At 37.6% G+C, this 14,906-nt stretch overlaps 1 protein-coding gene across 1 annotated transcript in view; it reads right to left on the bottom strand.

Moving 5' to 3' along the window:
• The window catches only part of PTPRM (protein tyrosine phosphatase receptor type M), a gene marked incomplete at both ends in the record, with an annotated part of 447,044 nt that overhangs the window by 167,240 nt on the left and 264,898 nt on the right, over positions 1–14,906 (bottom strand). Inside the window, 2 exons of the mRNA XM_079533291.1 lie at positions 1,669–1,705; positions 2,814–3,087. Coding sequence (XP_079389417.1) covers positions 1,669–1,705; positions 2,814–3,087 — 311 coding nt within the window. The remainder of the gene's footprint in view (positions 1–1,668; positions 1,706–2,813; positions 3,088–14,906) is intronic.

Raw genomic sequence — 14,906 nt, 5'->3', positions numbered from 1 at the left:
TAATATCATATTACAGTATGTCACAGTCTACATTTTAGTTTTCAAAAAATAATATAGTTTGAATATATAATAGAGATTTGTAAGCACAGTGATCAGTGCTTTTCAGAAGCCCCTCTGTAAAATTTTGTACCAGGGACTATGAACGCCTTTGAGGACACTTCTGACTTCCAAGTTCGCACAATAACCCCTTGTATGACTTTACAGACTGCACAAAGGTATTATGAACAATTCTGAAACCAGCTTTCAAAGCAAAAAAGTACAGAGATTTGTTTAAAATAAAAGCTGCATTTCTCATCTCCCTATTGTCAGATGTGCTACCTTGTTGCTATGGAAGCTATTCCCATCCATGAAGTCACCCTCACTTCTCAATCGAGAGAGTAAGGTTTTTCAGTCAGTCAAGTAATTGAAACAGTTGAACATCCATTAGTGATTAGGATTACAAATCTTCAAATCATCTAAAACCCATTCCCCTAATCACCTATTATGATTTGTGAGGCAATGTAATCTGCTCCTGGCAACACCAAAACTCCCAGAAAACAGCACAGAATTTCATTTTAACATGATATTAATATATTTTATGTTTTATTAGGCTTTAGTGAAGATATTTGAAAGTTTGCTATGGTATAGTAAGCAGTCAGTAAACTGGAAATAAAACTTCTTACTTTGTTCTTGGAAAAAAAAAAGGAAATAGTTTGAAGAGATATAAATTTTTCATATAAGGAAAGAGGCAATCGTGCTAACATTTCATTTATTTTTCAGTAATGAGATTCTAATCCATCATGTTAGATATATTGGAGGTGGTGGAACGACATCATCTGTATGGAAATGGAATCATGCTGAAGCCAGCTGCGTTGAGAATAGCCACTATGAGATACAATGAAGAATTTTTCATGTCACACTCTTACCAGGTGTCCAAACTGCAAAGAAGCATTAACTATTCCTCTTTAGCAGCAGTTCTTTTCCTTTCCTTTCCTTTTCCTCTACTACAATCTCCACATAACCATATTATCCCAGCACCTCTTTTTCATGCCTTGAAGCTGGCACTAGCTAGAGGTGCTAAAAAGATGAGAGTACAAAGATAATTAGAGACAAGTCCTAGCCTTCGAAGTTAAATAAATCAGCAATATGTTTACCTTTCCTCTCTGGGGATCAAACTCATAGCTAGGACTGCCTCGACCATACCATCTTTCTCACAAATGGCAGTAAGATGCGCTGACATTTCAATAAAAAGAGCTGTTCTACACCATGAAAATGAAGAACACAATTTCTCCACTTTTCTTTTTTAAAGCAGTAAAGATAATTGCTTATGGGGAAGGGGTGATTTTTCACTAATACACATGTAGCTACTTTGCACTCTGCAAACTGGCAATTTTACAAATCTATTATATATAAAAATGTCCAAAACATTGAGAGATCATATAAAAACCCCCAGAATATATTTCAGAGAAAGTGTTCAAGTAAACAACTAGAAATTAGTAGCACATTTATTATTAATAACAAACAAACAAACAAACTTCCTAAATCTCAGCTAGAGACACAAATGAATCCTTTAAAATTCTGTAACAGATTCAATGATACCTTTTAGCAACATAAAACACTTCTGCAAGACCAAGAGAAGGAAAGGTCAACAGTCCGAATTACAGAATACATCACATAATATGAACATACCTTTTGTGGCTACCCTGACACAGTCAATCTTGGTTTCCTGTGTAAAATAAAGAGGAAAAAGGTCACATCTTGTGTTTCTAAGCAGAGAAAGCCATCCATGTTTCTACTCTTAAAAAGTATTGATACAATGCAGGAAAAGTGTTTACTTAGTGTTCTTCGTTACATATTTAACTTGTTATGATGGAACTCCACTGTGCTTTCACAGTATGGACAAACACTGTTTTGGTATGTTACATAAACAGTTCAGTTAGTAAAGAAAACAGGCACATGATTCACAGAAGCACAGGCAAGTGTTCAGCTTTTTCACTTCGGTAACTTAATGACCTTGGGAGATTTTTCTTTTTCTTACAGGTAAGGATAACTCTAAGCATCATGCTAGACAATTTTAGAAAGAAAAAATAATCGATGGCGTTTCACATTTCTGCACTGTCAGTGCAATGTGAAAGAGGGACCATTATGGTTTCTGGCAGAAAACATTTCCAGGCTGTCAGCACAGACAGCCAAAGCTTATCAAGAATTGAAGGGCTCTGGGTAGGTCTGTCCAGGAAATGAAAAACAATTCCAGGAAAAATTAGCCTGATGAAACATGATCTGTGAAGGCCTTTTTACACACTCTCATTCCAGCTCCATCTAGTTATTTTTCTTTTACCGATTGCAGAAAGGAAAAGAATAAAGATTATTTCTAATTCAGCAAGGGCAACCAAATGAGAAAGTGGGAGTTCAACATGGTATAAACTAAGGCAATGGGATTGGACAGGCCAAGACAGATGTGCTAAAAGCCACAATCAAGTTTGGCTTAAATTTAACAAAAGGAATCACAGCACTCCTTTTATCTTTGAAAAGGAAAGGAAAACAAAAACAAAAAAGACGAAAAGCCACTGGACAGCTTTTAGATAATGACAAAATGGCAATGCATTACTTTGTTTACTCGCTATTGACAAAATGTGCTGTTTTCTCCTGCTCTTCCTGTAACCTTTAATCATTAAGCTAGATCGTGTCAGGAAAACTGTTATTTTTAAAATTCATGTGTTAAATTTCACAGTTACTTCATTTTCTCATTAGCAATTACACTGGGCATCTTGGTGGTTGATGCCAATTATCCATTTACACACAGTGTATAAAACCACAACTGTCATAAGACTTACCCCATTGGCTCTGCTAGCAGCTTGAAAATAGATGCTGTAGCTCTTATGAGGAAGAAGAGGAGTATTCCAGAAGCCACTGTAGGTTTTGTTATCACCAATAGTAAAAGGCTGAGCAGCTTGTAAGCCATTGGCTGGAATCTCTGCAGCAAAGTAGTACCGGGAATTCAAAAGTGAGGCATTTTGGAAATGAATGGGCACTGGGTAGCACTTCAGGATCTCAGTTGTCTTTTTGGTCCTCCGAGGGCGTTCCTCTTCAACAACTATTTGGTAGACACTAGGAGCATAGAAAGGAAAGAATTAAAAAAAACCATATGCGTTATTATAACACTTGGGCAGACAATTCTTTCTGAGACCTTAATCTCGCATACCAGTATTTATGGAAAAAACACACCACCACCACCACCAGCCTGTAACAAGAAAACAAAATGGGAAGAAAGTCTCATTTTGGTATTCAGGTGTATGAATTTATGGCATTGATTCACGCTTTCAGATAAATTAATTTTGTTTTAGAAAAATAAAATTAGCCTCATACATCACAGCTTTTCATTCAGCAAATTCATGGAACACTTTCTTGTTTGAACTCTTGTACAGAAAAAAGCTTCCTTGATTAGTGCTAAAACATAGAATTAAGTATTATTTTGTTCAAAGAAGTAAGTGTAAAGCTATAGATACCATCTTCTACCCTGTTTCTCTTGCCTAAATGAAATTAAATGAGTAGTTAGATAAAAATGAAGAAATAAATTACAAAGAGACAGGGAATACTATTTGCTTAACTGTTGACATCATAACTATTTATAAAAGCACACATTAAGTAAATTAAAGTTTTTTAAAATTTTGATGGTATATCAACTGTTACTGAGCAAGGGTGAAGTACTTTTTGATGGATGTTTTTTTCACTCAGCAAAGCACTTTTCATCCATCTTAGGGATAATCTTGTTCTTAAGCGTTTCTGCATTCTGCAAAGCAATTCAGGCTATAGTTGCAGGTTTTGCTATACTGGACCCACGGGGAGTAGCCAATTCCTCTCCACTGTAAAGGTGCAGTGGACATACAAGCAGAAACAAAGAAACTGTGATTTCTGCTGTATATGCAAACAGCGAAATCATTATACCCTCACAGTTGCTGTAAAAGTCTGAGTCAGTGCTTTCAGATTTGTGAAGTGGGACATCCATGTCTCTAAAGAGGACTTACTTGCAACTTTATTGCTTCACTGGAGACCAGTGATTTTTAATCATTATTTGTCTTCTGAAGTCTTGAATCCAAGCAAGCAAGTCAGTATGGGTAACAGATCTTAAAGAGACAATGTGTCTACTTTTCTGTATGCCATCTACATCTAATAACAATCTACAGTATTTGAAGTTGATAATTCATAACAAGCAGCAATCTCTGTGCAGGGTATATTCATTTAACTGGCAATAGCCACAGTCTTCTGACATGTTGTCCCCACTCCATCATCCTTGTGTTTACAAAAGCCTGCTGTAAGCACAGGGATGGTTGGGCTGGGTGACTGTGGTCAGTATAGAAGACAGAGGGTTTACCTCTTCTGCCTGAATTAGATCTTTACTGTTAAGACACTCTAAGTGTCTTTTTGATGATGTCTAAACAACTCTAAAATCCCATTAAAGTCAGCAGGGAGCAAGTCAGTACAGGCAGCAGATTTTAAAGACCTGACCAGCTAGAAGGAATCTTTCAGGTCAACTGAATTGCTTTCTGGGTTCTTACTGACTACAATAACACATCTAAAAATCTGCACCTGGACACCTAATTTTGGATTTTTCAATCTGAAGAAGAAACCCATGCAGAAATCTATGTTTAAGTAAAATTAGGTACAGCCATAGAGACAAACAAGTACCTTGAGGGGCTACTTGAAGACCACTGTCGGCACATTCCCTGGAAAACGAGGTCTATATTTTTTAGCAGAAAGATTTCCATTAGTTGACTAATTCCATGCTAAGTAGTAAGGGAAGGTCAATGCACAGCAGCCTGTCTGCAATTCAAATCAACAGCTGACATAACTTTAGAACAAAAAGTAGCTCAGAAGGGTGATTCCAGACTACTTTGAGGAAAGACTGTTAACTCCTCTAGCTATGAAATTACAGTGAATCTACAGTAAATACTGTTTGAGAATTGGAATATTGGAGGAAATAAAAAGTGGAGAATGTTTCAAACATGTGCTCTTGCAAGGTATTAAACTGGACAGCTGCCAAATACCACGGCAAAGATAAGAATCCCATGTTCTCACTAAAACATGGCTAGTAAACCAAATTTTGGATTTGGCTGTCAGCCGTGAGGAGAGCTGTCTCCTTTTTTCTTGCAACAGAACTGAATATAAGAAGCATCTCAGACCAGGCTAAGTAATAAGACTTGTTTCACTATCAGTTGAAATGAGCATTCTTTTCATTTTACACTAAGTGATTATAGCTAGAGATTGTAGGTATTTTAGAAACAAATCTGTCATTAAAATGCTCCTTTTCTTCTTGCAAATTCATATTAGTTATACTTCATGCACTACTCCAGTGTATATTACATTTTAAATGCCTGCCATCTATTCATCTTCAGAAACATTAAAGAAAGAGATAAATTGACTGGAGCAATTTCAAACTCAAGATGTCTTTTCATCCTTACTCCACAAGACAAATTAGATTTGCAAGCATCTAGACCTCAAATCTATTTTCTCTTTAATAATTTAAGTACTAAAAGGTCAACCAGCTCTTTTCTGTTCCCCTTTATCAAAGTCCAAGTGCTAATGAAAAACAACTAAATCCTATCTGCTGCCCATTTTCCACACTGTTGTTTCGCTGACGTAAATTAACACATTGTAAATACCTGGGTCAATGGAAACCTGACAGTACTTGAATGATATATTTTATATTTGTATAAATGAGATCATCTTGCTAACAAATTTTATACAATTAAATCAACTGCAATTATAATCCAATCACTAATTCTTATAGTTAGGTGCTTTCTTTAATGTGTAACTGTCCAATTGTCTATGCTGAAAAGGGTCCAAACCTAATAAAGTGAGCTAGAATTGCATCAGAACTTTACTATTCCTCAGAGATATTAGTCATATTTTCTGTTTATTTGAAGTTGCATTATTTCTTTTCCACACCTCTGTATGTCAGAGGATAAAGTCTTCCTATCTGTAATCCAAAAAAATAAAATCTACACTGTAGAGAAAGGTGTTGAAAGTATTTCAACTATTGGTAGGACTTACATTGAACTTTCTGAAGGAAAGAAGCGTAATTTGTGTTTAATTTACACTATGCAATTCTACTGCAGAATTCCAATACCTTGGAAATTGAACACAAAATCTACTTTTATATTGACTGAAATTTAGAGCTGCATCAAAAACGAAACACATAGCAATTACTGTAAACTTACGATTCAAACATTTCAAATGTTGGGATAAAAAGCATGGAAAAAGAAAAACAAAAAGACATTTTTTGAACTGCTTTTTATTTTAACAATTCCAAAATGGTTCCAAATTTAAATGATAATACAGAGATACAGATCTAAACATAATGAGGACCACAGATTTGGTTAGCAATTAGAATTACCAGGCTTCTCAGATATTTAGTTAAAGTGAGTTGTTCAAATTAAAATAATCTTTCAATGCCTCCTAAATATAGAGAATTTTTTTCAGGCAAAGCTGAAAAAATAAAGCATGAAAGAAGTAAAACATTCTAACAAATTAATCAAAGATGCTAAAAGAATTAAGATATTAGAAAAATGAATCATGATATTAGTCACATGCTGAATCTTGACATTACTCCACATTACTGGAAGATAGTAGATCACACACCATTTAATCAAAGTCTCATTCAAGGAGATAAAGTCATTTTCCAGAGAGATCTACTGGGTAAAAGAGTGGATTTCCAGGTTCTTAAAACAGAAGTCCTTACAATGGACAATCTAGGTATTTATCAATTGAAGTTTATGAATCTGTAAATGCAACTCCACCAAAAGCAATTTCAAATTGAAAACAAAGGGAAAACAAGCTTGGTTACTTTGTTATTGAACATCTGCCCAATTTTTTCTCTCTTTAATGGTCTTGATGTTTCACTTAACTGGAAGCAATTTATTGACATCATCAGGAATTTAAAAAAAAATAACAGAACAAAAGTGGCCCAATGGTCTGAATCTAAACTAAGGTTATCTGGATTTGTTTACTAGTATTAATACAATATTTGTGTGCAATCCTAGACAAGTAAACAATTTTGTGCCTCAGCTTTCCAGCTGTAAAATGAGTGGGAAAGTTTCTTATTCCCTCTGGACCAGTTTAACTATTAAAAATTGAAACTAGGTAATGTACAAAGCCTGCAGAGCTGTTAAGACTCAATAGCACTGCCCCAGTCAGCTCTGTAAACTGCTGGACTAGTTTTGCACACTAGTTTTACATCACTGGTAACAGTGATGTCATGGAGTCTAATTTGAAGTTTTCTGCTCTTTATAATCTTCCTAGTCTCATAAACATAAATAATTGGTATATTTTATAGATCTATATATTTTTTTATTTGTATACTTTTTAAAAAAACGCAGTCAGATTGAAACAATAGAATGGCTTAATATACCTATCAACCACTATTTCAGTTATTTATTCCTGTGACCAACCCTACTTTATCTGTATATACTGAATAAAACATGTTCCAACTGCTGCCATTTTCATCATAGATGTGAAAACAGTGAATTGACTGAACAGTAGTCCTGTCCCTGTGGCCAAAGTTGAATTTCGCACATTTTCTCAAAGGGAAAGGCAGACAGTGTTTAACTGTGTTTTTTTCTGCATGTCAGAGGCCAGAGCTATATTCAAGATTAGAGCTGATAGCTTAGAAGGACTGGGTGCACTAATAATTGTTCCAAGAGAGAATAAGACTTTGGGATAAGGGATTTCTGAAAGAATATAGAGTGCATAGTACACTTAGGAAGGTTGACTCTTCCTTTCCAAACATCAGATGCGAGGCAATCTACATGAGACTAGATTTTTAAAAATTATTTATTATTTTGCATTATTTTTTTAAATTCATTTTCGAAATTAAATCAGGCAGGAAGGAACAAACAACATCCCACATCTGACATCATGGGTCAACATAATAAAATAGGAGGCATTATTTTTGGAGCAGTCCTTGTAGTTTGCATTATCATTCTGAGTCAGGAGGCTTTAAGAAAACAGAAGTTCCACAATCTTTGGAAGGTTTCTAAGTCTGCAGGACAGTTGGTACTACCAGGGTGTAGGAAAGGGACTGAAAAAATGCGCTACTTAGTTGTTGAAACTTGAATGGAAACAATCAATTTCATTCTAATGATGACTGACATTATTTTCTGACTTTGTGAGCCAAGAGATAAGTCTGGTTAGCTTCTCCAAGGCAGTGTCTCTGCTCGTTCTCAAGGAGCACTATTACTAGCAACTGAAGTTTCGAGCCCATGGGAAAAGTCCCATACTCAAATTGCAGAGAGACATAAAACTTTCTCCATCAGACTTTGAACACAAGTGGGACTAGCATTAGACAGCACCTCCACTGTCATGCAAGGAGCTCTTTTTTCAGATCAATCGGAACAGGAATACCTAAACAGCTGTAAAGGAGGAGATAAGACAGCTCCGGTTCAGCCTCCAGGGATACAGCCAAATGTAAACTCTCAGGTGTCGTAATATAGCTTTATCTTCATAGACCCAAGTCCACTTGGGAATGGTGTCTAGTTTTCAATGTAAAATTCCTAAGCTTCTTGTGACTGCCCAACTCTTTCACACGGACAATTTCAAAGACTGAAAAGTCAAAATTTACAAAGGGGATTTTCTGGAAAAAAAAAACATCGAAGCAAATCTCTCTTTAGCACCACTGTACATATATAAAGGAAATCATGACAGGTCTCCTGTGGGAACTATTATGTCACTGAAAGGTAAAGATATTTTGCTTGTTCTTTCCTCAAAGGACAGTTGCTAGGGGAGTGTATGGCAATGCATTAAATTCCCTGGAGAATGAAAATTGTCCTACATGATATCTTAATTGAAGCAGAGACTAATGTGTTCTGAAAGTGGTAAAGCATTGGTCACTATAAGACCATCACGGGTTTGAATGTTCCTTCCAAACATAGAAAAAAATCTCTTCTGTGAACGGGAATTAAGGATTTCTAGGATTTAAGGGAGATGTATGAGTGTGAACTTCAAAAATTCTTGGAAGAAAATCTGCAAGTTAGAAATACGGGATAATGACATACGCTCCATGGCCAGATGGGTGCCACCTAATCCTGATGACAAAATCTATTTCATTTTTTTCCTTAATTCTTAGTATACAGATTCACCATTTCAGACAACCTAAGAACATTAAGTCAGAGGCAGAGAACACCCAGCAGATCTTCAGCTTTGTAATCCTAGACAATTACGTACCATTCATAAAGGTGTTGTGAGTTTATGATTTTCAGTATTTAAATTCAGTTATCATAAATGACTCAAAGCATAACTTTGATTTGTTGGTAAATAAATCAATTTAGTTCGCAATACTTTTTTTGACTGTAAACATTTAAGAAACAGTAGACAGTCTGTGTTCCATATCACAACATACAGTGTGCTGATAATGGACTGTAGTCCAACTTTCTCCAGTTCATCCTTTGCAAAATCAATACATTCAACACACACGCTAAACTATCCTTATTCAAAGTAAGTATTAGTTCACTACTGGAACAACATATAAAACTGATAAGAACCATTTGATCCGTTCAGGCAAGTGATGGTTAAACAAAATGCCAAAAATTACTGTGACACAAGAGACTGCTCTGCTGTAAAGCAGATTCACCGATTGCAGGGAATTGGAACTGTTCTCTTAGCCCTCCTAACCTCACCAAATCCTAGATAAATATTGATGAAAAATCCTTCTTTCTTACTTCCCTTCTCTCTCTATCCCACCCCATCAGGTATAGAGCCACATGGTTAATTATTATTGATTACTTAAATGCTAGTGCCCAATTAGGACTTACTTGGAAGTGATACTACCATACTGCTATACAAGCTTAGGAGAATTCATGTTAGAATTAGGAAGAACAGGACATGGATGTGACTGTACCTTCACAACTGCTACATACATTTCTGTGCTCATAATTCCTTAATTCTGAAGTAATTTCCCTATTCCTCTCCATGGGGCTACCTTCTGCTATGTACTGCTATGGCCAATTTCACAGAATTGAATCACAGAATCACAGAATTGTAGGGGTTGGAAGGGACCTCCAGAGATCATCGAGTCCAACCCCCTGCCAAAGCAGGTTCCCTGCATCAGGTTGCACAGGTAGGCATCCAGGCAGGTCTTGAACATCTCCAGAGAAAGAGACTCCACCACCTCCCTGGGCAGCCTGTTCCAGTGCTCCGTCACCTCACTATAAAGAAGTTCTTGTGCATGTTTGTGCGGAACTTCCTATGCTGCAGTTTCCAGCTGTTTCCCCTTGTCCTGTTTCCACTCACCACTGAAAACAGTCTGGCCTCACCATTCTGTCCCCCACACCTTAGATATTTATAGACGTGGATCAGGTCCCCTCTCAGTCTTCTCTTCTCAAGGCTGAACAGACCCAGTTCGCTCAGCCTTTCCTCATAGGAGAGATGCTCCAGGCCCTTCACCATCTTTGTGGCCCTCCGCTGGACTCTTTCCAAGAGATCCCTGTCTTTTTTGTACTGGGGAGCCCAGAACTGGATGCAGTACTCCAGATGAGGTCTTACCAGGGCAGAGTAGAGGGGGAGGATTACCTCCTTCGACCTGCTGGACACGCTCTTTTTAATGCACCCCAGTAAGCCATTGGCCTTTCTGGCCACAAGGGCACACTGCTGGCTCATGGCCAACCTGTCATCCACCAGGACACCCAGGTCCCTCTCTGCAGAGCTCCCCTCCAGCAGGTCATCCCCCAGCCTGTACTGGTGCATGGAATTATTCCTCCCCAGATGCAAGACTCTACACTTGCTTTTGTTAAACCTCATCCGGCTTTTTTCTGCCCAGCTCTCCAGCCTATCCAGGTCTTGCTGAATGGCAACACAGCCTTCAGGCGTGTCAGCCAATCCTCCCAACTTGATAATTTGATAACAATGTATTAGTCGCTCTCCAATACTTTGAAATAACCTACTCCCCTTTGTCAATGTGAAGATAGCTTTATTTTCTTATTTCTTCTAATGAAAAAAAAAAAAATTAAAAATCACTGCAGGCTACAGGAAAAACTACTATACAAACTAGACTTACATCCTCTCTGTGACTTGGGCTCTCCACACTTAATATAGATCCATGAATTTGGCTGCTTATTCTTCAGACTGTCATATGTCAGGGAAATATGCAGATTTTGCACAGTTTATGAAGTCCTGAACAGAACAAATTTAGTGCAAAATTACAATAAAATTAAACCTACTTGTAATGGTATTTCTTCACATGACTTTGCACTGGGACAGGTTGTCCAGAGAGGTGCTGGATGCCCCGTCACTGGAGACACTCAAGGTCAAGCTGGATGGGGCTCTGAGCAACCTGATCTGCTATAGGAGTCCCTGTTCATTGCAGAGCTGTTGGACTAGATGACTTTTAAGGTCCCCAGTGACTCCGTGCAATTTTCTACAGGTATAACTAATACAAGACAAGAGAGCATTTGGCTCTGCATTCATAAATTCTCTCAGGCATTACTAGTGTATTTGCTCAATGAGCAAAGACATCTCTGATCACAGATCTCCCCAGATGTGCTCCATACTGTATCAGTGAAATCTAGCTACAGTGTACAGCCTGCAAGTGAAAACCTAAGGAAGGTGCCTGGAGGTGTATATATATACTTTTTTTCTGTGAGGACACATTTCAGTAGTTTCAGCTTGCAGGTAGGTAACTGTGTGTGTGAAAGCAGGAAGAAAAACTGAGCAAACAAAACTAAGTAAACATTGGACCATGTAAGCATACAGAAGATACATGGCTCTACGCGGGAATGTAGAGAATGAAGAAAACAAAAAGGAAAAGAATGGAACATACTGAAAATGGGTTGAGATGTACTGTTACCTTTGATAAAAAAGAAATGAGAGAATGAGGAGGAGGAAAATTAAAATAAAAAAGAAGCCAATCTAACAGAGACAAATTTTTAGCAATGCATTTTCCAAGAAGTTACATTCAGCTACTCTTTATAAATCACATGCAGTATGTTTGTAAAAGGTGTTTGATTTCATAATTATGTTATCAAATCATCCAATTTATTTTTCTAAGATTTTGGGGGAAAACTATTTACCCTGTTAAGAGATCTATTTACACTTGTGATGATCTACAGAGTATTTTACGAACTGTTCTACCTATTGATACTTGGCTTCTCCCATATATAACTCTGGTATATACAAGATGATAGCCCTTCTAAAAGGCACATCACTATGTTATTTTTGGCAGTATAAAACTTCTCCACTGACATTTCTTTTATGTATATGGAATAAGAACACTCAATTTACACTGACCCAGCACTAGATTCTTTCAATGCCACTTGAAAGTAAATTAGGCTCAAATGACCTATAAATAGACTATGACATTACAAGCGTCAACTTGAGGATGTTTGCCCAAGAACATACCATAACCCCATCTATATTCCACACGCTGCCTGTGATACCCATCTCCCACCCTCAATATGCTCAGTTCCTTTCAATATCTCCCAAATATTGGCTGGAAAAGTGGCAAAAAATGCTGGGGCTGTTTTTGGACTATATATGGGCTTGCTGGTATTTGAATTGCAGCTCTCTACTGATGGACCAAATTAACTGTAACAAAGCCTGTCCTTCAGCACTGATACCAATCTGGGTCTTTCCTCTGTACCATAAGATCCTAAAATGTGGTAGAAACATAATATTTATGCAACATTCACAGTGTTTTTTCAAATCTGCTGAAAAAATTGACAAGAGATTCAGAATCGATGAGGAAGGAAGGAACACCGATGGGAGAACAGCACAACACATAAGCCTTGCTTTCTTTGGTGTAAGCTTAACTCAGTATCTTGGGTAAATTATGCAGCACACACAAGCCAAGGAACATTTCCTTCTCTTTACCAGTAAGCAGGTTTTATTCCTACTCAGCATAAGGGCTCAGTCCCTTCAGACAGCAGATACTACTGATCTCACTCCACCAGCCTTTATGCTCTTAATTTAAAGCCCAAATAGCATCATAACTAACTTAAATGATTCTGGTCTAAACTGAATTACCCTAAGTCTTTGGATTCTCGGGCTTTAAGACCAACTCCACTGCAGAGCAGTAGAAAATGGGGACGCTTCGTACTTCTTTTGCAGCCTGTTCACAACATGGCTTTAAAATGAATAAAATCCAGGGAGGAGTGATGAGGACAATAGTTCCACCAAAAATTTCACAGCCGCTATTCTGAGATCTTCTGGTGGTAATCATGGAAGGGATGTCTGAAAAACGAGTTACTCTCCACAGACAACAACAAAGCTGCTTCATATGAGAGTTTCCATGATTGCCCAAACCAGAAATCAACTTCGGTCTCAATATGCATCATGCCCCAGTGCAGCATCCTCTAGGTCATCCTTCCTGCAGGAGTAAGACTAACATTTTCAGTAACCAGCACAGTCATCCCCTCTCCTAGCTGTCTGAGTAGACACTGCTGCTCTTCCTCCAGAGCAGAGCTGTCCCCTCTTTCTTGGGGAAGAAGTCAGAATCTGGGCTACTTTGCTGTATACAATCAAATGAAAAAAAAATATATATATGTTGCAGAGATATATTTTAAGAGTATATGTTAAGAGGTTACTTTTCCTGATACCAAAGAAACTATTTCAAGCACAGTGTGCCTTCTACACTGGCCTGTATCTGAATTTGACTATATTTTTAAGCAACCACCTGTCTGGAACAGGAAGGTAAGAGGAAGATGGGTGAGAGGAAGAGATGCAGATGGAAAAAGGGAGAGAGAGAAAAATCTGATTATGTCTCTCTACTGGATTTCTATAAGCCCCATCTTAGCAGACAGAAATATCCCTCATTTCACAGTCATGCCTTATTCATGTTACTGATTTTTGGCAGTACGTACATTTGTGAACAACTATCTTCAATGATGAAGCACAGGAAGGACAGAATTTGATCAAACACCTCTGATAACACCTGGAGAACTCATTAAGAACAGCAACCACTGCCGCTGAACCAGGGCATTGCATTAATTTTACAAAAACAAGGACAGATATCCCAGTAGTTTTATGGGGTTTTTGCTCTCCTTTTTATGTTTAAAAAAAGAAATCTAAAAAAATAAAACACTTTGTTACTCATATACATTAACTGTATTATATATTTTATGAGGGCTGCTCTAAAAGTAATGTCTCCCATTTTATGATGTTGTGACACAACATCAGAGGTGGATGTTGGGAGTATGGCAGTAGAGGTTGAACCTTCCCACCAATATTTTGTTACATGCTGTTTCCGTGTGACAGATGGCAGCAGAGGGGCAGTCTGACAGAATGGTGGCTGACATGGAAGTACTGGTGAAGCAAAAGTGTGTCACTGAATACCTCCATGTAGAAAAATGGCACAAACTAACATTTACTGACACTTGCTGAACATTTATGGAGACCAAACAGTAGATGTGAGCACAGTGAGGTGGTGGGTGATGTGGTTCAGCAGTGGCAATGACAACAGTGGATCATCTCCACTAGTGCAGGAATGATGTGCATGGCATGCTGGCTCTTGCCCATCACTGACAAAAATGCATAGCTAATGGTGGAGACTATGTTGAAAGAGACTGTTTTGTAGCTGAGAATTTCTCTATCAAACAATGTTACTGTGCTCATTGTATCTGCTGTAGTTTCCATGTAAATAAATAGGACGGATTACTTCTGGAGCGACTTATGAATATGAGGCCCTAGACAATTCCTCTTCACAAAATGTGGCCCCAGCAAACCAAAAGGTTGAACACTCATGACTTAAACTGTTGATAAAATTAGTAATGAAAGCAAAGCAGATAGCAGGTGCTCTTACACAGACATTTTTTGTTTGATGCCACGCATTTGATATAATAAATGGATGCAGCGTTGAATATTTCATTGTTGTAACCTAAATTCACTTTGTCCTGGTTTGATAAAGATAAGATCAGTTCTAAATTGCTTTGGAATATTAGCTG

This window comes from Tetrao urogallus (assembly GCF_951394365.1).
Source record: "Tetrao urogallus genome assembly, chromosome: 3".
In the NCBI taxonomy this organism is placed as follows: Eukaryota; Metazoa; Chordata; class Aves; order Galliformes; family Phasianidae; genus Tetrao; species Tetrao urogallus.
Note: the sequence above shows the minus strand (reverse complement) of the source record. Positions and strands in the feature narration are given on the sequence as shown.